Below are 20,393 nucleotides of genomic sequence, written 5' to 3'. Positions count from 1 at the left end.
AGCCGATAGTGGTCCTGTTTCTATGGACACTGTGGTTGACTAGCTACCAGTGAAGGTTTTGTAAAGCAAGTTAAAATACACGGTAAGTTTTTACTCGAACAGATAGTCATAACTTCATGACAGACAGTGCAAGAGACTTGCTTCATGGTTAATTAATGAGGAATACCTCAGTATGGTTTCAGTTGTTGTATCTAATATTAGCTGAAGACCATCGGCTTTTCTAATAACGGGACTCTGTAGCATAAAAATACGCTTAACTGTAGTCACTTCTGTCTCAAGAAAGTGTGCTGGTGCTCTTCACGGTCTCGTTAACGCCGTTATTATAATACATTACTTATTATTACCTACTTATTATTATTACATTATTATTACATTGCTGTCCTCTAGCGAGTTTTGATTGTTGGATATGTCTTTCTTTTGTTAAAGTTCTGCAGCTAACACAGACGTAAGTGTCTGTCTCTCTAGATTTTATTCAGCTATAATGATGATGGGAGGAGGGAGGGGATTATATAGTGTATATAGTGCATGTCATTTATTTGAATGACCCATTATGGCCATCATGATACCAGTGCAAGCATCTGTCTTCTTTTTTTAAATTATCCATGAATCCATCCAGAAATATTTATTTATTTCCTGTCATATCCAACAAGCAAACCAAGACTTAAAAGGCTGTTTCAAATGGTTCCTTTGTTAATGTTAAGTTTTAGAGTATCCCAGACACAGCGATGGGGATATCATTGACCAGGGCTGCCCAGTGGACCATGGTCAGCTCCAGTACTGCCAAGCTGGCATCCACACCAATGAATGAGTCCTTGTTGAAAGAAATCCTGCACTTTGTGGAGCACTTTAGTTCCCAACACCCACAGGAAGCTGAACATGTGTTTGAGGAGCCCCTCCAGTGGAGTACCACTTTAGTGGCATCTGATTTCAAAACAGGCTACGACATCAGGTTGGTCTGATCATGAGGTAGGCAGCTGGCTGGCTCTCAGTATTATGTGTCTGTGCAGGATTTGCTGTCACCATGGTGTCCAAATGTTTTTATGTTAGACATACTCAAAGCTGTATGTGGACCGTAATTAATTTGTTTTTCAGCTTCAGTAAGATTGAGAAAGTTCCACTGTATTTCATCAGAATGTCTGCTCTACTTTAAGTGTGTGGTTTCCTTTGTGTCTCATAGTATGGACCTGGAAAAGTACAAAAACAAAGACTCACATCTCCATTAACCATTTCAGGCAATTAAAGTTTCTTTTTTGTTTTATTTCCTACTCAGTGATTCAGATGTTCAGTCCCACGAAAGAGATAGTGAGGGCCATCCACTGTTGCAGCTCTCTCCACCGACTGTTTATGTACGCAGCTTCAGCCAGCTCTCTAAACTGCTTCATCTGGCAGATGATAAGAAGTTGGCGGAGGTTCGGGCATGTCTAGAAGGTAAATTTGAGTCCAATTTGCATCCCAAGCAGTCCAACCACCAGCATTCCTCCATAACCCACGAACTTAATTTGTTTGTCCTCCTTGTTACTCTGTACAGCCATCCAATTATGCCGCCATTGGTAATTCTTTACAGATATGCATTTACTTTAGGGCCACTGCCAAGAAGAGATAAAGTAATATATATTTCTTTAACAGATGGACACATGATGAATATAGTAATACTTATTTCATACTGCCAGTGGATTTGTTATGAAGAAATAATATTAGCTTAGTTTTGAAAAGAAACAAAGTACAGTCAAAGCCAGCTGTTTTTATAGTTCAGAATGAATCCAACTCATAGCATTTGAATTTGAATCGCTAAATCTCCCCTCTTTTGTTGTTCAGAAAACAGAGAGCCCCTGGTTAAGATTCTTGGTAGGAGCTTTTCCTCTGACCTGGCGATAGAAGCCCATGATGATGGAGTAAGTGTGGTAGACAGGACGAAGGGGGAAGGCTTATCTAAGGACTTGGAGGTCAAGGTCAAACTGTTTCAGTTGTTCCAAGACATGGACAAACAGATCCTTGACAAGCTTCTTAAAGACATATCAGAGTGAGTGCTTTTTTGTATTCCATCAATCCTCCACAATATTTCCATTTAGACATGTTCAAGCACATTTGAAACAGCCTATCTGATTGGACTAGGAAGCATATTGAAAAAAGTAACTACTAATGAATTATTGTTTTGTTTTCCTTAATATTCACAAAAGACAAGTAAGGCTGAACCCCAAAGCAGTAAAGAATGAAGTGGAAATCCTCCAAGTGTTCTGCGGTGGAGGGGATAAAGGGCTGTTGAAGTCGCTGCGATACACATCAGGTTTGAATCAGTTCCACATTTTACTGGAATACGAGGAAAGCAGTCACTGTTAACTCTAATGCTGCATAAAAGCTGTGTTCTGCTGCTCTCAAAGACATGAGAGACAGATTCCAGTTTACAAAGTCATTTTTCAGCTCAAGTATTTTGCTTCATTGCATTGCATTTAGCAGCATGCACACACAATGACACATTTTATTCTATTCTACAGAAAAAGCAAACAAACAAAAAAAAACCCATTCAAATTCGATTTATATTGCAAGTATAACTATAGCTCAACCTGTTCTTGGAGTATTATGTCCTCTCTCCAGCAGATCAGACACACCTTCATCCTTTGTTTTCTTCCTTTTATGGAGACAAACCTTTTGTGAAATGATATCATGCTGCACTGTTAGATGTCAGTAGATTGGCTACTGTAGGAAACATCAAAAACATGAAATTTAGACTGTGCCCCATGATGGCTGCACCAGCCGGTGTGGTTCAACTACTGTTTGCGTAAAAAGAAAATTGTTACACACTATATTTTTACTTTAATTCAAAACAATTTATATAGTGCCAAATCACAACCATCACCTTTATTTTGTAGACTAAGCACCTAAAGTAATACAGAGAAAACCTCAACAATCAGACAGCCCCCCTATGAGCAAGACAGCAGACAAATTTAAGTGTTTTAATATATTAATATTTCATACTTTAAGGCTGCCTGTTTGTTTAAGGGAGATGAACAACACATTATAATTTTACATAATTATATCACAGATGATAGACTAAATAAATAGATTTTAGGTAGATGCTTGTGCATTCTTGAAGTCTTATATGTTGAATTGAACTGAGTATGTCATCACTTCAAAGCCTCTCCCAGTCAGTGCTGTTCTCCATGCCTGTCTTACTGTACATGGTGTTATTAGCACAAACACTTTAAAGGTGATAATTTATGACTTTAACAATAATACAGACAGCAATGTAGTCAAACATCTCACAGTTAGTTTTATTGGGAATTAACTTTAACCTGTTAGGCCTCCAGGGGTTTTCTGAGCTTTCTGTTCAAAAATGAAATGACCCAAAAAAATGGAGTATTTCTCTGCAATTACAAGCTCTCTGTAAACAGTTTTGGTATCAAAATAAAGCTAACGCTTTTGAGATGTCATCAGAGGTGTAAATATTATTGCAGATGTTACTATGTCAAAGTTACTGTAACTCAAACATAGAAAAATTGGATTTTTTATTTCCCTCACCTAATTTATTTAAAAGTATTTTATAGCATATAACACCTTTAACTCCAGAAAATCATAAATCAAAATACGGATATTACCTGTCCACAGATTCATGGTGATATAACTGCTCTTTTAACTGTTTGGTATCTTCGCTTTGTTTGGTTGTTGTTGAAATGGTTTACATGATTTTTTGGCTGAGATTCGGAGGTTTCTATGGACACTACTCACGTCGGCACTTATATTTCTGACCTTATGTTATAACCGATTAAACGTGATCTCCTCCCTTTTGCCCCCATTTTTCTGGGCACGGGTGCTTAAAAAAACAAACATCTGTCTCCTATTTTTGTGTCACATAGGAAAGAAGCATCAATACCTGATAAGAGACTTATTAATTTGGCCTTGCTGTGTATTATTGTGGTGTTTGGTGCAGTTTTCTTGTTTTGTGGGGTTGTTGTTTTTTTCAAGTGGAGCTGAATATCTCTAACAAGTTGATTTGTTCACATTTGCATATCTTAATTTTTAAGAGAAATGTGTTTGAGTTTGTATACTATATGCATATAAGGCAACCATTTCCTTTTTCAGTATTTTTGTGTGGGGCATTTTTCTCTGTTTTAACAAAAGAGGAACAAAGTACATTTAAGTCGACCTAAGATGATTTGTTTTAATTTTTACATGGTCTTACTGAGGTGATGCAAAGTGAAACATGCATTCTTTTTCTTTTTTGGTAATGTGCTGGAAAAGCTTGAAAATGGACCTTGAAAGTGCTTAAAAAGTGTTTGAATTTGACGCTCAAAATTGCGTATGAACCCTGGTTAGAGCCCTGACTTGAGTTCAGGAGATGAGGCTTGAAGCTGAATTCTTTTTTTCTGTGAAATAAACTCGAAAATCAACTGACTGTACCTTTAACCATTTCCAAGGCTATTAAGTTGGCTTTCTTGTTTTTGTTTTTAGATTTTGAATTTTCAAATGGCTATCGTGCCCCCCTGTGGAGACAGGTGCAGGGTGACATTTGCTACCTTGTGATTGAGCCCTGTGATACTGAAACCCTCTACATTACCTGTAGCACTGCTGGGATTTTTCTCAATGGGGTAAGACTGGAAGTGAAAGGCACTGTGGTCCACATTGTGATCTTTTATATTTCTATGTAAATATGACTTAAAACATAATCATTTCATTTTCACACAAGCTTTCAGATATGTTCTAACCTCAGCTCAACTGTAACTTCAACTAACAACAGCGGACATGTGAGCCACAATAAATTGTGGTTTTCGGAATAAAAAAAAGTTGATTTAACTTTGTTTTCACAGGGCATAAAACAGGAGGGGGAGGAGAATGGATATGAGCGAACAAGTGATACTTATGAAGACCTGGTAAAACTTCTGAAGAGCAGATCTCCACATTTTGCTGAGAAAATAAACCAGGTAGAGTAGAATAATAGCAATTAACATAAACACATTAAGGTGTGTCTTTTTTTGCTGTGAATTGTAACTCTCTAAGCAAAAGTGTGTGGGATCTCAAATGCCTCTTTGTCTTATGAACCTTCTCTCTAATCCTGTGATTTTATGACTGATGCTGTGTGATTCATATTTGTACACAGAGTTGGGATTCTGTAATCCAGGCTAAAAAATTTTGTTAGAGACCAAATAGACAGCAAAGCAGAGTATGCTTCTGGACATGACTTCAGTGATTGAGCAGTTGTTAGTATATGAACCTGCAGTGTCCCTTAGTTTTTCAGATCCAGTTTTTTTACTTTTTATCAGACTTTGTTAATCAGTCAATAGTCTGCACCAACTCCCAGTTTATATTAGCATGTTGTACTACTCTCAGCCATTTAAGCTGAGTGAATGAATGTGAATTTTTTGCAATAGTGCAATACTATACATCTGTATATATGCCAGGATATACTGATGATAAGTGGACTACTGGAACTACTTCTGCCCAAAAAGCACCTGGCAGCTCATTGCAATGACATCAATAAAAGACGAAGCTGGAGTTGAAGAGGCTGTTGCACAGTGGAAACAGTAGTGAGCAATATGGACATAATGAGCCAACTGTAGTAAAAGAGACCAGCAGAATTGAACTAGTTAATGCCCAGCTGCCTACAGGGACAGAAGGATCTAATCTTTATCAGAGAAAAAAGATTGTGGCCAACCTCAAGTAGCCACTCAACCAAGAGCAGGAGTCCCCCGGCTCACTGGCAAAATCCCATCAGTGAGTGAACATTACATCACCGGTTCAACTCACCAGGATCATCAGCGAGGATATCAAGATGTCATTCAGACTGGGAAAGTGTAGGCGAATAGCTGCAAAGAGAGGGAAGGCCATCCGAACTTGCTAGAAGATAGAATATCAGATAAAAAGTGCAGCTGCAAGTACCTTCTTATCCCACAGGCCAGTGGGAACCGAGGTGAAGTGAAGGCCTGCCATAGCCAAGTACCTCTAGAAGGTAAAAAAGGTGCTGAAAAGCAAACTGAACAGCAGGAATAAGATCATATGCTGATAGGGCATATGTATTGATGGAATAATAAGCTGGCCACAGGAGGTGATAGGTGGCATTGATGCCAAGACATAAAAAACTCCTTACAGTGCAGTGGATTAGTGAATGTCAGAGTCACAAGGATGAAACACGGAGTGAGTATCCTGGATTGCAGATCAGGAAGAAGGATTTGAGTCCGACCCCTCTCTCTCTCTCTCCCTGCTTTCCTGTCTTTCTTCACTGCATCTGTCCAAATAAAGGCTAAAAGCAAAAAAAAAAAAAAGAAATTAAAAAAAGGACAGCACGGAGGCTCTGATTGTGGAAGCACAAGAACAGGCCCTAAGCACTAGATCTATAGAAGCAGGAGTCTGCCATAGCTGACAGGACCCAAGCTGCAGTATGTGCAAAGGTCCCCCAGAAACTACTCACTATATAGGCGCAGGATTTTTGTGATCCAAGTTGGGACTGTATGCACTAAGAGGCACAACCAGGTAGCTGACATTGTGTATAGGAAACATCTGTGCCGCATATGGACTAGACTTCCCCAAGTATCAATGGGAGAAACCACCAAAGTTGGCTGAGAACAACAGGGCTAATTTCCTGTAGTACTTTTGAGTTCCAGGCAGACAAGTACGGATTTGTCAATTTCTCATATAGTAGAATTGGAGAAAGTTGGTTAGCCTAGTAAAGTCAAACTGTGGGTTTGTATATTGACATATGTTTCCAATAGCACGTTGTGTTTTATAAAACACAAGCCAATGAAAAAAGCAATTGGGCATGCTTGGCTCTAGCTCATGCACAAACACAGCCCAAAAAAAAAAGTCCATATATTGTTGAGAAAGGGCTCTTATGTCAATTTTGTCTTTTTAATTATAACTTTTTACTCTTTCTTGGTTTTTATATGAGTCTTCCTTGAGTGGCATGACCAAGACTTTGTCAGACATAGAGTTTAAAATAATAACAAATCAGTGCAAAAATGGATGGAAAATACAGCACTTTGATTGACAAGAAGTCAAAGAAATGCTAATCAGATTAATCAGAATAGCTTTTTTTTATATAAGCAAGAATTTGAGAAATTTACAGTCAGATTACAAAGCACTTTACAATCAAATTTCGCTTGTTTTGTTGCAAATTGGAAGAGGTATTTACACTCATCCTTCAGCTTCTCGCTTTCCCCCTTACCAGCAGGATTCTGCAGTTCAAGAACTATCAACAAAAAAGGAAAAGACTGTGAATGAGCAACTACAGCTTGAGCTGCACACAACACGTAGGAACATATATGAACCAAGACCAAGTGGTATCTTGTCTACATGTGGGTATGTGATGATCCCTCACTTAAGAATTGTTCTGAATATTCATTGCATTGCAGGTATTCTTCTTGAAGAGCAGATGAACTTTGATGACCATGATGCCAAGTCTTTAATGCATGTGTTCAGTGTATCTGCTAGCAGTCAGATGTTATAAAAACATGGTTATATGGTTTAGAAATTCAAGGGAAACCCTCTTTGCTCTTTGCTAAACACAAAACTTAGGAATAAGTATGAGAAAAGAATCCCCAAAAGCTCTATCACATTTGGTCTTTGATTGATAAATAGATCTAGCATGGGCTGAGCTGTTGCAGCTTTATCTTAGGATATTTGTACCCATCTGAGGAGAAACTGGCTCAAGATAAAAGTCTTTTTAATCTTAATTGCTTAAAAAATGCTGAACCCTGTCCTGAATTGTTAAATAATGATTATGCCAGAAAAATGACCATCTCAAAATAGAAGTAGGTATAATGAGTCTTATTTCACATCATTACAGTAAAACAGAGGAAAATAAAGGCCATAAGAGTTCTGAAGAGGAGAAAAAAAGTCTTAGACAAGGAGCCAAGAGCAAAATAAAAGCAGAATTCTCTGCATCTTCTTCACCTGGACACATGTCCTCCCAAAAACGGTAAGATCTCTTTTGTCAAAACCTACAAGGGTTCCTTCTTGCACTGCAGCTGGGGTAAATTAAACTAAGCAGAGGTTAGAAGTGCAAGGGATCTGATTGTAGCCATGAAGCAGCTATAATGACTCTTATTTCACCTCATTATAGTAAAACAGAGGAAAATAAACCCCTTAAGAGTTCTGAAGATGAGCACAAAAATCTAAGACAAAGAGCCAAGAGCAAGACGAAAGCAGAATTATCTGCATCTTCTTCACCTGGACACGTGTCTTCCCAGAAACTGTAAGTTTTCCTTTTAAGAGTTTCCTCTAGATCTGCAATTGGGGTAAATTCAACCAAGAGGTTAGACATATAGGGATTTGATTGTATGCCTAATTAAAAAGGCAGAAGTTGCTCTTGTGTATTTTAGGAAGACATCAGCAGGAGCCCTGCCAGGGGAACTTTTCAGTGAGAGCTCCACTGAGAGTGAAGAGGAAGAGGAGCAACCATATCGCCATCCAGAGACTAACACAGACCTGCCGTCTGAATACTGGCAAATCCAGAAACTGGTTAAGTATCTCAAGGTATGATAAGTTCACTCTGCACAACAGAAGCAAACTCAGATTTCAAAAAAACATCTTTGTGTGTGTTTGTGTGTGTGTGTGTGTGTGTGTGTGTGTGTGTGTGTGTGTGTGTGTGTGTGTGTCTGGACGCCACACAGCACAGTTATTTATAGAGTTTGCCCAGTAGTCATTTTATAATATCATTACCATTAGATGCTGAAACCTACCATGAGCCAAACTGAACACCAGGAATTCAGCAAATGATTTTTTTTCTATCAGTGTTAACCAGCACAACGCTAAACACTTAAAGTACAAGGCTGTGGCATTAATGAAACGGCTCCAGCATGTGTAGCATTATGAAAAGAAACAACAGAGTAAGAGGGAAGAGCAGTATGAGAGAATGGAGAATTCTTAATGTTATTTCCTCCTCTCCTACTTTTTAATTCATTTGTGTTTGAAATTATTGTTTCAGGATGGTGACCAGATAGTCACTGTTGACACTCTTTGTGCCATGATGGACTTTAATTTGATGCAGGAGTCATGCCAAATGGCTATCCAGGACACAGGTGGCCTTAAGGTCCTCCTTAACTTGCTGGATACAGATGAACACAAATGCAAAGTGAGTAGCCATGGCAAAGTTGGACCTGCATGGCCTGCTGGCATGAACAGAGCTGGCCATGTGTGCCAGCCTGTGTTTTAGTTTCAGAAACATGAGTGCAAGGTAGAAAGCATGCTGTTTAAAAATTGGGGTAGCAATTATTCTATAGCATTCCTAATGAGATGTGTGGGTTGGTGCTTTTCAACTGGGTTGTACTGCAACATTTTATCTACTTTTAGTGGAAAGTTTAGCTACTTTTTTGGCTACTAGAGACCTCTTGTGGGCATAAGTTTCTTTATCATAAAACAAACATAATTTTTAACTGGTTATATTTAATATTAATGTGTGTTCTTGTGATTAGATCGGATCTCTAAAAATACTGAGAACCATCAGCCACAACTCGCAAATCCGTCGGGTTATTGTTGACATGAGAGGCGTGCAGAGCATAGTGAAGATCCTGGACTCACCAGTCAAGGAACTGAAGGCCTTAGCTGCCGAGACCATCGCTAAAGTGGCCAAGTTCCGCAGAGCAAGAAGAAATGTCAGATTATATGGTGGTATCAATAAACTGGTGAGTGTAAGCACAGTAAAATGTAAGTTCAGAGTGTGACATGGCTCAAGCTCTACAATCCCATGGTGAGGAATGCAGCAGGAAAAAACACTGCAGATTTGAACCTGAGTTTTCTGTACTGGTAATAATGAAAAATGTCCAACAGTGGCAGATTAACATAGTTCAAAGGGTAAAAGTTTTTTTTGTTGTTTTGGCTTCCTTGAAGCAAAGAATTATCTTCCCTTTGCACACAGTAGATGCCTGATAGTGGTCATTAATTTTTTTTTAAATTAGAAAGTGGGTGCTGGATACCAGATAGAATGTCTCCCACATCCTCTGACCTGCATTCGTGATTATTGATGGAGGGATCGTTGACTGGACTGCCTTCCTAATTTAGCCACCATGTGTTGTTTATTTTGTTCAGCCCCAAATCGAATGAACACAGAATGATGGCTATAAATGGTCACACTGGGCTTTTCAGGCCTAACATCAACATCTACTGTATCCTGACAGTTTTCCACTCCTAGCTTCTCTGTTGTTTTAATTCTCTCTGAATGAAACGTTCTAGTAACAGAACTTTAATTCCACCCATCATGACCAAAAATTAGCTATTTCCATCTGGAACCATCAATTATTACCCAAATCTAGCAAATAAATTTTTGAGTTTAGTTCTTGAATTTGTGTTAGGCTCACAGATCTTATATGTAGAGAACATCAGATTAAATACAGAGTGTGTTTGCTTGTCTGCACACAGCTTCATCTGTGTGTTTATATACATGTAAGTTTCGGGGTGTCTATATCTCCAATCAGGTAAAGCTGCTGGACTGCCTTCCTAATTTAGCCAGCCTTACTCCCAGCCAGGAGGAGGATATAGAGGTGGCCTGTTGTGGGGCTTTAGCATTATGGAGCTGCAGCAGGAGCACCAAGAACAAGAAGGCCATTCGGAAGGCTGGGGGTATCCCTCTGCTGGGACGCCTGCTCAAGTCTCCACTTCAGAAAATGCTTATTCCAGTGGTTGGCACCCTACAGGAATGTGCATCAGAGGTGAGAGGGGCCTAGGATTGACGACAAGTCATCGAATTAAAACATCTATTCAAAGTGTTAAAACAAATACTGCAAATAATTTTTATTAGATGACAATGCCAGTAATTTCCCTTTCTTTTTTATTGTAAATAAATTTACAGAACTGATAATAGTTTTGCATTTTCTAATTAGTTTTTATTTTTATTTCATTTTATCTTTTTAAAAAAATTCAATTTAGTTTCAGAGTTAACTTTCTTATTTGCATTTTCTTTGTTGTTGTTTAAAAATGTTTAGTTTTTAGTTTCTGCTGGTTTTCTACTAGTTTCAAAGCTTGTGACCATAGGTGAGGGTAGGGACGTAAATTGACCGGTAAATCGACAGCTTTGCTTTCACACTTAGCTTTCTCTTGACCACGACGGACGAGTCTATTTGTCAATCTTCTGCTCCTGTCTTCCCTCAATCAAGGGAACACGAATCCCTCCACTTGGGGCAGCAACGAGCCCCTTACCTGGAGGGGTCAAAATATTTACCCTATTTCTGCTGATGGCCATGGCCTTAGACGTGTAGGAGTTAATTCTCATATTCACTGGTTCATGCTCGACTGTGAATTGCTCCAGTGTGAGCTGGAGACCACCACCTGCAGCCAACAAGACCACATGAGATACTGGGTGCCACGAACCTGGAAACTTTCCGATGCTTATGCTTGGTTGTTCATACAAATTCTGTGCTTAAAGATTATGAACAAAATCTGTGACATAGGAGAGCACTGGATGAGCACAAAACAATTCTGACTTATTGTCATTCTTTCCTTAACTCTCCCCACAAAGTTGGAAGCATGAACTTGTCAGAAATGCTTTGGTATGCTGAAAATTTTTAAATTCCTTCTACTGGAACTAAGGGGCAAATCTCAAGTCCTGAAAAACAACCCCACACCATAATCCCCCATCCACCAAACTTTACACTTGGCACAGTGCAGTTAGACAAGTATCACTCTCCTGGCAACCACCAAACCAGACTCTTCCAGCCAGAGAAGCATGATTTTTCACTCCAGCGGTGGCATGCTTTACAACATTGCATCCAACGCTTTGCATTGCACTTATAGATGTAGGGCTTAATTGGAGCTGCTCGGCCATGGAAAACAAATCCATGAAGCTCTCTATGCACTGTTCTTGAGCTAATACCACTAATAGTTGACTGTCGGATGTCTAGTAGCTAGGAAGTATTCATGGCTGGACTTGTTGCACAGGTGGCATCCTATCACAGTGCAACGCTGGAATTCACTGAGCTCCTGAGAGCAACCCATTCTTTCTTTCTAATGTTTATAGAAACAGTCTGCATTCCTAAGTGCTTGATTTTATATACCTGTGACCACAGAAGTGATTGGAACACCTACATTCAGTGATTTGGATAGATGAGTGAATACATTTGGCAATATAGTGTAGGTCCAATAACAGAACACCATTTGGTTTTACTATTGTTGCCCATATGAGTGTGGAAGTCTCTTAGTAGGAAAACAGAGGCTCCACACAGAGCACTGTCAAACACACCACCCAGCAACTCGAAGAAGGGTGGATACTCTGGGTACACTGGGTACTCCAAGCGCAAACAATATCCAGGACCCATTCCCTGGCTTGCAGGTGCAGGGATCAAACGCTCTTGTCCACTGATTAAAACTCTAATTCAAGGATGTCCACCGCAGCCCACCACCTCCCATTGAAGGCAACTCTAGACTAGAACAGAGTCCAGTCCTTCTCTAGGAGACTGGTTCCATAGCTCAAGCCATGTGTTGAGGTGAGGCTATATCTAGCCAGTATCTCTCAACCTCACACACTAGTTCAGGCTCCTTCCCCACTAGAGAGGAGACTGGGAGGCTGGGACTCAATAGCCGCCAATTGGTCCTCCATGGCCTTCACTCTTAGCTGCTGCCTGAGACACACTGAGCCTAACCCTACAGCACCTCCTCTGGGTGATGGACCTACAGGAGAGCAGGCCGATGTCTTGTCTTCGGGCTGTACCCATCCACCAGGTGCTCTTTCTCGAGAACAATCTGGGAAAACCTTTCCCAGGCAGGGTAAAGTATTCCCTTAGTCTTTCTCTCACTGTCCACAGTTTATTACCAGTCAGCGTTGTCCTACTGCTGTGAATATTTACTAGGATACCAAATTATATATATATATATAATTATATTTAACTTTTGACAAAAAGTCGGTGACTAGCAAAAAAAAAACAAATATATGATATTTCCACGAACTTTTATAGATTCTCTAAACACATACTAGTATGTAACGTTAATGTACAAGTATTGAAAAGTGTGTGGTGGACATTTTGAGTTTCCGTTTTGTGGAAACACAAAATAGTGAGTTGAGGTATCTTTTGGTGCCAAATTGGCTTATAACTATTGTTATTTCATTATGCTAGTACACTGTTCTTCTATTAAATACTGCATATCTAACAGTTTGGACAGTGAAGGTAAAACAACCAGTGATATAAGATTAACAAATATATTTTTGAGTGGCAGGGAGCTTGACTGAGCTGAGATAATGATAATAAAAGTCAAGTTAAAGTTCAAAACTTCAGCCCAATGGATTCATTCATGGTTATGTGATCTGTTTATTCTTGTGTCACTACAGGAGAGCTACAGGACTGACATTCAGACTTTAGGCATGATCAAAGATTTGGTCAGAAACCTAAGCAGTGACAACGATGAGCTACAAATGCACTGTGCCAGTGCTATCTTTAAGGTACCTTGTTTCTTGTCTGTGTCTTGGATCCATTGGAGAATAAAGGATGTGAACTAAAAGAGTTCTATAACAGTATTAACATAGCTCTCACTTCTCTCTTTTGCTCTGCAGTGTGCAGAGGATAAGCAAACCCGTGACCTGGTGCGCAAGTATAAAGGTCTGCAGCCACTGGTCTCACTGCTGCATAAAGCAGACAACAAGCAACTTCTGGCTGCTGCTACCGGAGCAATATGGAAGTGTTCCATAAGCCAGGAGAATGTAACTAAGTATGAATACCTCAGACAGCACCACTCATTAACACACACAGATTTTAAAAGAGAATATAAAAGAGACACAGAGAACAATGTAGTCATAACTTTTTAGTGTTCGTTATTAGATGTAACAGATTAGTATGACTTTGACAAATCACTTGATGAAATAGTTTCATAGCAGTAAAACACTGAATCGTCCACATATGCCCATGCCTTTCGAACATATGTTTGCCAGGATGATGCCGTCTTTGAACACATGAGTAGCAGCGGTGGATATAGAACGCATCCTGCCGACTTCTGTGCATGAGGGACATAATACCATCACCACATGTTATTTTTATAGATTTCAGTTTTTTCCACAGCTAAACAAAAGGATCAGTGTGGATGCTGATTGCATAGACGTCAGGATGTGTTGGTTATTCCCTTCAGTTTAGCAAATGAACTCATAAGCTAGTCTGTTGTAATAATTGCTATGATTTAAAAAAAAAAAAGTACTATATGAAGTTGAAAGCTTTTTCCTGAGGTGAGAAAATGCATTTTTCTTATGTGTAGTTCAGATTTTAGTGGAATTCTAAAAATAATAAGAAAAAGGGTTCAGTAGCACTCACAAGGCTTTCTGCACTTCATATATCATAACTGACACAATGTAAGCTTAACTGGCCATGAGTAATTTAGCAGCTTAAAACACTTGCTGTCAGTACAGGGTCTCTGCCTTACTTAATGAATTGTCACACTATAAAACAGTTATCCAGCTACCGATAATAATAATAAAAACAATAATACTAACAGAAGAAGCGCTCAGACAGTGCAAACCTCAGCCAAGGCAGCTCACTCTCTGGGCAGTATTTACTTTCAAGGAAACAGTATTGTATTTTGTATATAATCCTATCGTTTTCTTTGTTCTTTGAAAGTGAGGTCAGAGGTCAAATGTTACATGATATTTGGATGAAAACTATAAAGTAATATTTAGAAATCCCATATGCCAGTATCACTTCCTAAATGTTTCCACTACAAACAATGGCAGTAGAATTTTAAGCAGTTTACAACATAAAAGACATTTTATGAATATTTGACCTTGAAAGAGAGGTGAGAGGTCCAAAGTTATGTGATATTTAGAATCTCTTCTATGCTGTTATCATACAAACAATGGCAGTAACGAACATAGTTTTAAATAGGTCTTTGTATGGTACTTTCTGTATGTTGACAATACACCCTACACTTGAAGCTATTCACCAATTTTTGACCAATTAATTATCAACTCAACCTTCGAGACCTCGGAGGATGTTAGCCAAACTTTAATGGATAGTAAACATGACCCCACTCTACAGCCTTAGACATTTTATAAGGATTATAAAAACAATTTTAGTGTTTACAGAAAGAATGACATGCATGCATGCACACACACACGCACAAACACTTTCAAATACATAACCTCCATGGGAGAAGAAATGATGCCATTAAACTTATGTAAAGCACATTTAGTGACACTACAAACACTAAAAAACACTTTGGTTGTCCTCACTCTAACTTTAACTTGTCACAAAGGTTGACAGCGTTCTCTCATTTTGTTGTTTGGTTCCCATGCGTTGTGTTGTATTTTGTTTTTTGGATGACATGCACAGTTGGATATGAATGAAGGTGAAATTGGCCACTTCTTCAGGAGGAAACCAGTGTGATGCACAGCAAATGTTTTTAATGCCCACTTAAATGTGTAAGTGGATCTGTTTTTTCGTACTCTCTCAGGCTTATCACTTAAAATGTCTAGGTCAGGCAAAAGTTTGGAATGAAGCGACAAAGCCATTACTGTCAAAAAGGAAAGGCTGTTAATGGTAACAGGGTTTTAGGGGCATGCGCTCATTTCAGAATCAGTCACAGGCTGAGTGGCGTACTGAAATGAAAATAATTTTGGAATATGTTTTGTTACAGGAGTATTGAGAGGGAAGTCGACTTTCTTCTCTTTTCCTTCATTAAGTTCATGGTCAAATGAGACCCTGTGGCCCACTGCAAACAACAGGATGTTTTTTTCTTTTCTGTGACTGATGATTTACATGTTCTGGACAGCAGCACATATTAGCCATTTTCTTGATTAATGATAATACAGACATTGATTCCATGGTGCAGTTAAAAGGCAAAACTGGAGCCACACAGTGTGCTAGCTGTTGACATTTTGCATTTATTTTTGACTTGGTTTTCTTCCCATTGTGGATATGCATGTATTTTCCTAGTATTTCATGCTGGATTTAGTCAGAAACGACATGAAAGTAGAAGGGGAGTAGAGGTGGGTTGCAGTGTGGCTTGCAGATGCAACTAAGGCAATGCTAAGTTTGAGTAGTATGCCCTGCATGGGGTTCTAGACATAGTGATAGTCATCAGTCTGTTGTTCAAACGACTTCACACCGTGGTCCAGACATGGTTCAGACTATTGAATGGACTAAAAAGTGAGATAAGAAGTACTTTATTCATCCCCTGACTTTCCACCTATGTATATTTTTGCTGATAGCACAAATGTTTACAGTTCCCAGTCTAGCACAACCTGGTAAACACTACTAAACTCTTAGTGTTGTTCTACATTCTTTGGTTAAAATAATTAATTGCTAAATTATTCTAAGTGATATCATACAACCCCAGTTTTGTCTTCTTTCCTTAAAGGTTTCAAGAGTACAAAGCCTTGGAGATCTTGGTGAGTCTGCTAACTGTTCAACCTGAAGAAGTCTTGGTCAATGTAGTGGGAGCCCTGGGAGAATTTGCCCAGATACCTGCTAACAAGGCTGCCATCCGTGAGTTTGGAGGCATCAAACCACTAGTTAAGTTGCTCACAAGCCCAAACCAGGTATCTAGATTTTTTTCTATTTTTGCATTAAGGGTGATGCCATGTTTACAACTTGATCCTTTACTGATTCATCTTCCTGTAATCTAACCAGGCGCTGCTTGTGAATGTTACCAAAGCAGTGGGTGCCTGTGCAACAAATAAGGATAACATGGTGTAAGTCTCTGTCTCTTTCTGTACATCACAAGTACAATTTACACAAGACAAACTGCCTGTTAAAATGTGATGTGTCTGACTCATATATTCACACACTCACATATTCTCGACAATACGGTCATACAGTTTTACAAAAGAATGACATCAAGTCTAGGATCTAAACACGGTATCATTAACTGGTCATGCATTGATGCTTCAAGAAATCTCCTGTTTTTTACATTTGTAATTTTGCAGGTAGGTTACCCTTTTATCCCCGGCTTAATGACAGGTTTTAAAAGCTTTGTTTATTGTACCTGCTGTGTTAAATGTGGTTGTGGTTTAATTCCCAGTGTTTTACTATAGGCTTGCAGTCACTGTTAGGAGCTGAGCTGGTCAGACTAACATACCTAAACCTAAATACAACTTAATGTCAGAATTCACGTTGTTAGTTATCTATTGGTGCTAACTAACAATGAACCCATTACATGTGTTTGGAATAAAAAGCCCAATAAAAAATTGTCAGTATTATAAAATATAGCCAGTTACTGTGGGGAGTTTCACACAGTGGACAAAATGTGTTACAATTGTTTATTTGTTTGTTCATTCCGTCTTTCATTCCCTCCTTTCTCACAACACTTCCATGTCTTTCTCTCTCTTCAGAATCATTGATCAGCTTGATGGAATCCGTCTGGTGTGGTCGCTGCTAAAAAACCCCAGTGCAGATGTTCAGTCTAGTGCTGCTTGGGCTCTTTGTGCATGCATTGAAAATGCAGAGGTATGTATTTCTTTAGTTGTCTGTGACTTAAAACTGTGTCTTTTGTGTCTCCTGTTTGTGTGAAGTGAAGCACATATTTATCCTGTAAATCAAAGAGTTCTGCAGTGTTTTTGCCAGACTGAGTAAATATCCTGTGGCATGGCTTCTGATTTCCCAGCTGAAAATCTTTTCTGAACATGCTACCAGCTCCAAAGGCACACAGTTGGGGTGGCTGTAGCTCAGAGGACATAGCAACCATGCACAGAATAACATTATATTCATTTGTAACCGTGGCATGTTAAAAGCATCGAAAACATATAAACTTATGATATGCTGTAAATTAAATATTGATGTACCCACTGTGTCCAAGCCCAGTGGTTTATGGACTACGACCTTTAAACCTCTAGTTCAGCATTTTGGACATTTTTGTGTTGTTATTGTGTGCCAATATTTGAACAAGGTTATGCTAAGTTGTGTGGTTAGCAAGGCCAATCCATATTTTGGACCAGTGTAGATTCCAGCTAAATTGAGCTTTAACACAGAAAATAATTTAAGCATCAGTTACTCGTGTTGTTTGTCAGAGTCCAGTTCAGTGATTTGAAAGTAGATAGATAGATAGATAGATAGATAGATAGATAGATAGATAGATAGATAGATAGATAGATAGATAGATAGATAGATAAAAATGAAAAAAAATTGTAAATACTTGCATTCTGTTTTTATTTACATTTTAAAAAGCATCCTGATATTTTCTGGAAACAGGGTCGGGCTTTGTTAGTCTGCATCAGTCTGCATCTCTTCTTTTATTCACTGGACTGGATTCTTAGGACTGCTCCCCTCTTGATCATCTTCTGTGTTTGCAGCTAATAACAGACTTTTTGACTCTAGGATGCAGGAGAAACTGCACGCTCGCTCATCGGTGGATTCCAACTGATTGTTAAATTGCTGAGCTCAACAGACAATGAGGTGCTGGCAAGTATTTGTGCTGCCATCTGCAAAATAGCCAAAGATGAGGAGAATCTGGCAATCCTCACTGATTTCGGGGTCGTCCCATCGCTGGCCAAGCTGACTAACACAGTAAGAACACCTCACTGCTGGAGAAAAACAACAGGGTTGTAGTGTTGTTGTCAGTATTCATATACCGTCTTTACGCTGAGTTTAGGTGCTCTTTAATCACTCACTGCTGTATGAATCCAGCTAATGAGGGGTGCATTAGTAGACATAACTTGTTCTGGGCAATGTAAAAAATGCTCTCCGGGATTCAATAGCATCTTATTTCTCTCCAGACTCATGACAGGCTCCGTCACCATCTTGCTGATGCCATCGCGCAGTGCTGCATGTGGGGCAGCAACAGGGCATCATTTGGTGAGGCTGGAGCTGTGGCACCACTTGTGCGTTACCTTAAGTCGAAAGAAGGCTCGGTCCAGCGGAGCACAGCCATGGCCCTGTATCAGCTGTCGAGGAATCCCAACAACTGTATTACCATGCATGAAAAAGAAGTAGTTCAGGTCAGTTACAGTGCTGTGGTACCTAGATATCTCACTCCAAAATTCAGTCACATTCAAACTGCTTTTTTGTTTCCTCCATTTAGACTTACATTTTTATTAGATTTGTTTTGCTTAATGGGTGGTAAGAATGTGCCGATTCAAGAATTACCACCCTTTTTAAATCTGTGTCTATGTTTGCCCTTATTAATGTACCAGTTAAGAGTTGCAACACTACTCCATAATGTATATTTGGATTTTAATCACATGAAACTGGAGGGCAAATGTTTCACACACACTCCTCGACACTGAGCAGACTGCTTTTGTCTTTTTCTACAAAATAATGTGGTTATAAGTAGAAGAAGAACAGCGTTTGTTTTAGATTTTAACTGGACTTATCCTGTAAGTTCACAGCTTTTTCACCCACAGGCTGGCTCACTTCATCTTCTGGTTTTTCTGGGAAAGTCCTGGGAATGCCTTGCCTCTGCTTCTTTGCTAACCACACCGATGTGTGGACTGGTGTATTATAATGCATTTCATGCTTTAAAATGTGATGTTTTTCTGGTGTTTTAATTCAGTTTTGAGAAACACTCTTTAGTAAATGAGATTTGTTGGGAATACATTCTTCTGCTGGTTGTCAGCTCTGTCCTGTATACTTCCACAGCCACTGATCCACATGATGGGATCCGATGACGAGGAGCTTCAGGAAGCTGCTGCCGGCTGTGTGCGCAGCATCCGACTACTGTACATGGCTAACAGGAATGCTGAGTTATTCACTTTTAGAAACTGATCACAGCAACACCCTTGGATATGCAAGAGGTACTATACAAAAATGATCAGCGCAGTTATGTAATGTGTTAATTTAAAGAACTGTGTTTTTCCAGGCTTATCAAATTTAGTTTGGACCATTTAATTGTCAGAAATAAAATTCCTACACGTTCTGCTCTAATAACGAAACTGTTCACTGAACTGTCTGAACTGTCTTTCAGATATATTCTATCTGTTGGTTTCAAATAAACTGCTTTACCTTGATCGATGAGTGTGTATTTGTTTGCTTTCTTGTTTCGATTTCAGCAGGGAACTTTGAACCTGAGCTCCTACTTTACAGTTCAGGTGCCTACAACAGAGTATTAGGACTGATTTAAGAAAAAAATATGTTCATTTTGAGAAAAAAGTTGAAAGTTAAATGTGGATATTAAAGTTGTAATTTGAAGTCAAACAACTGCCACAGCTGCTAGACCCTCTACAAAATGCCTCGTATCGATGAGGTAGTGAAAAAACTTATTGTGTCTTGTGATACAGCATGCATCCTCTTTATTGCATGAGGCTATAACATTGATATCCTTGCATCTGTTCATTGCCAACCATTTCACTTTGTACAAATCCAGCCAACTCTTCCAGTTTGAAGATAATCTGTACTCCGGTCTACTAATTTATAATTACTCAGGCTTCATTAATGACTAGTTATAATATTGCTTTGCAGTATTATGTTCCAAACAGAAGGACTAAATGCCAGCCAAAGGGGGTTTTCACAAGCTGACAACTCTGAGTAGCATTTCAGACTCAGGAGGGAGCCGGGACAAGGTAA

At 39.1% G+C, this 20,393-nt stretch overlaps 1 protein-coding gene across 1 annotated transcript; it reads left to right on the top strand.

Moving 5' to 3' along the window:
* Positions 1-19,756, top strand: LOC134634623 (outer dynein arm-docking complex subunit 2-like). The gene is made up of 22 exons (XM_063483939.1): positions 1-82; positions 702-949; positions 1,271-1,428; positions 1,816-2,020; positions 2,178-2,284; positions 4,447-4,583; positions 4,803-4,916; positions 7,157-7,287; positions 7,775-7,906; positions 8,051-8,182; positions 8,310-8,463; positions 8,915-9,061; positions 9,402-9,611; positions 10,401-10,634; positions 13,244-13,354; positions 13,466-13,620; positions 16,255-16,435; positions 16,527-16,588; positions 17,228-17,342; positions 18,210-18,398; positions 18,608-18,829; positions 19,470-19,756. The coding sequence occupies exons 2-22, from the start codon at positions 726-728 to the stop codon at positions 19,593-19,595; spliced, it is 3,246 nt and encodes a 1,081-aa protein (XP_063340009.1). The 5' UTR covers positions 1-82; positions 702-725; the 3' UTR covers positions 19,596-19,756.
* The last annotated feature ends 637 nt before the right edge of the window (positions 19,757-20,393 follow it).

This window comes from Pelmatolapia mariae, linkage group LG9, assembly GCF_036321145.2.
Source record: "Pelmatolapia mariae isolate MD_Pm_ZW linkage group LG9, Pm_UMD_F_2, whole genome shotgun sequence".
Lineage (NCBI taxonomy): Eukaryota > Metazoa > Chordata > Actinopteri > Cichliformes > Cichlidae > Pelmatolapia > Pelmatolapia mariae.
The sequence above is the reverse complement of the archived record's forward strand: the minus strand, read 5'-3'. Positions and strand labels throughout refer to the sequence as shown.

What these genes read in the sequence shown, in the direction of transcription:
- LOC134634623 (XM_063483939.1), top strand. Translation starts at nt 726, where the DNA reads ATGGGGATATCATTGACCAGGGCTGCCCAGTGGACCATGGTCAGCTCC. An exon ending in CTTCTTAAAGACATATCAGA is followed by an intron (nt 2,021 to 2,177) that starts GTGAGTGCTTTT and finishes TATTCACAAAAG; the next exon opens with ACAAGTAAGGCTGAACCCCA. An exon ending in GGTATCTTGTCTACATGTGG is followed by an intron (nt 7,288 to 7,774) that starts GTATGTGATGAT and finishes ACATCATTACAG; the next exon opens with TAAAACAGAGGAAAATAAAG.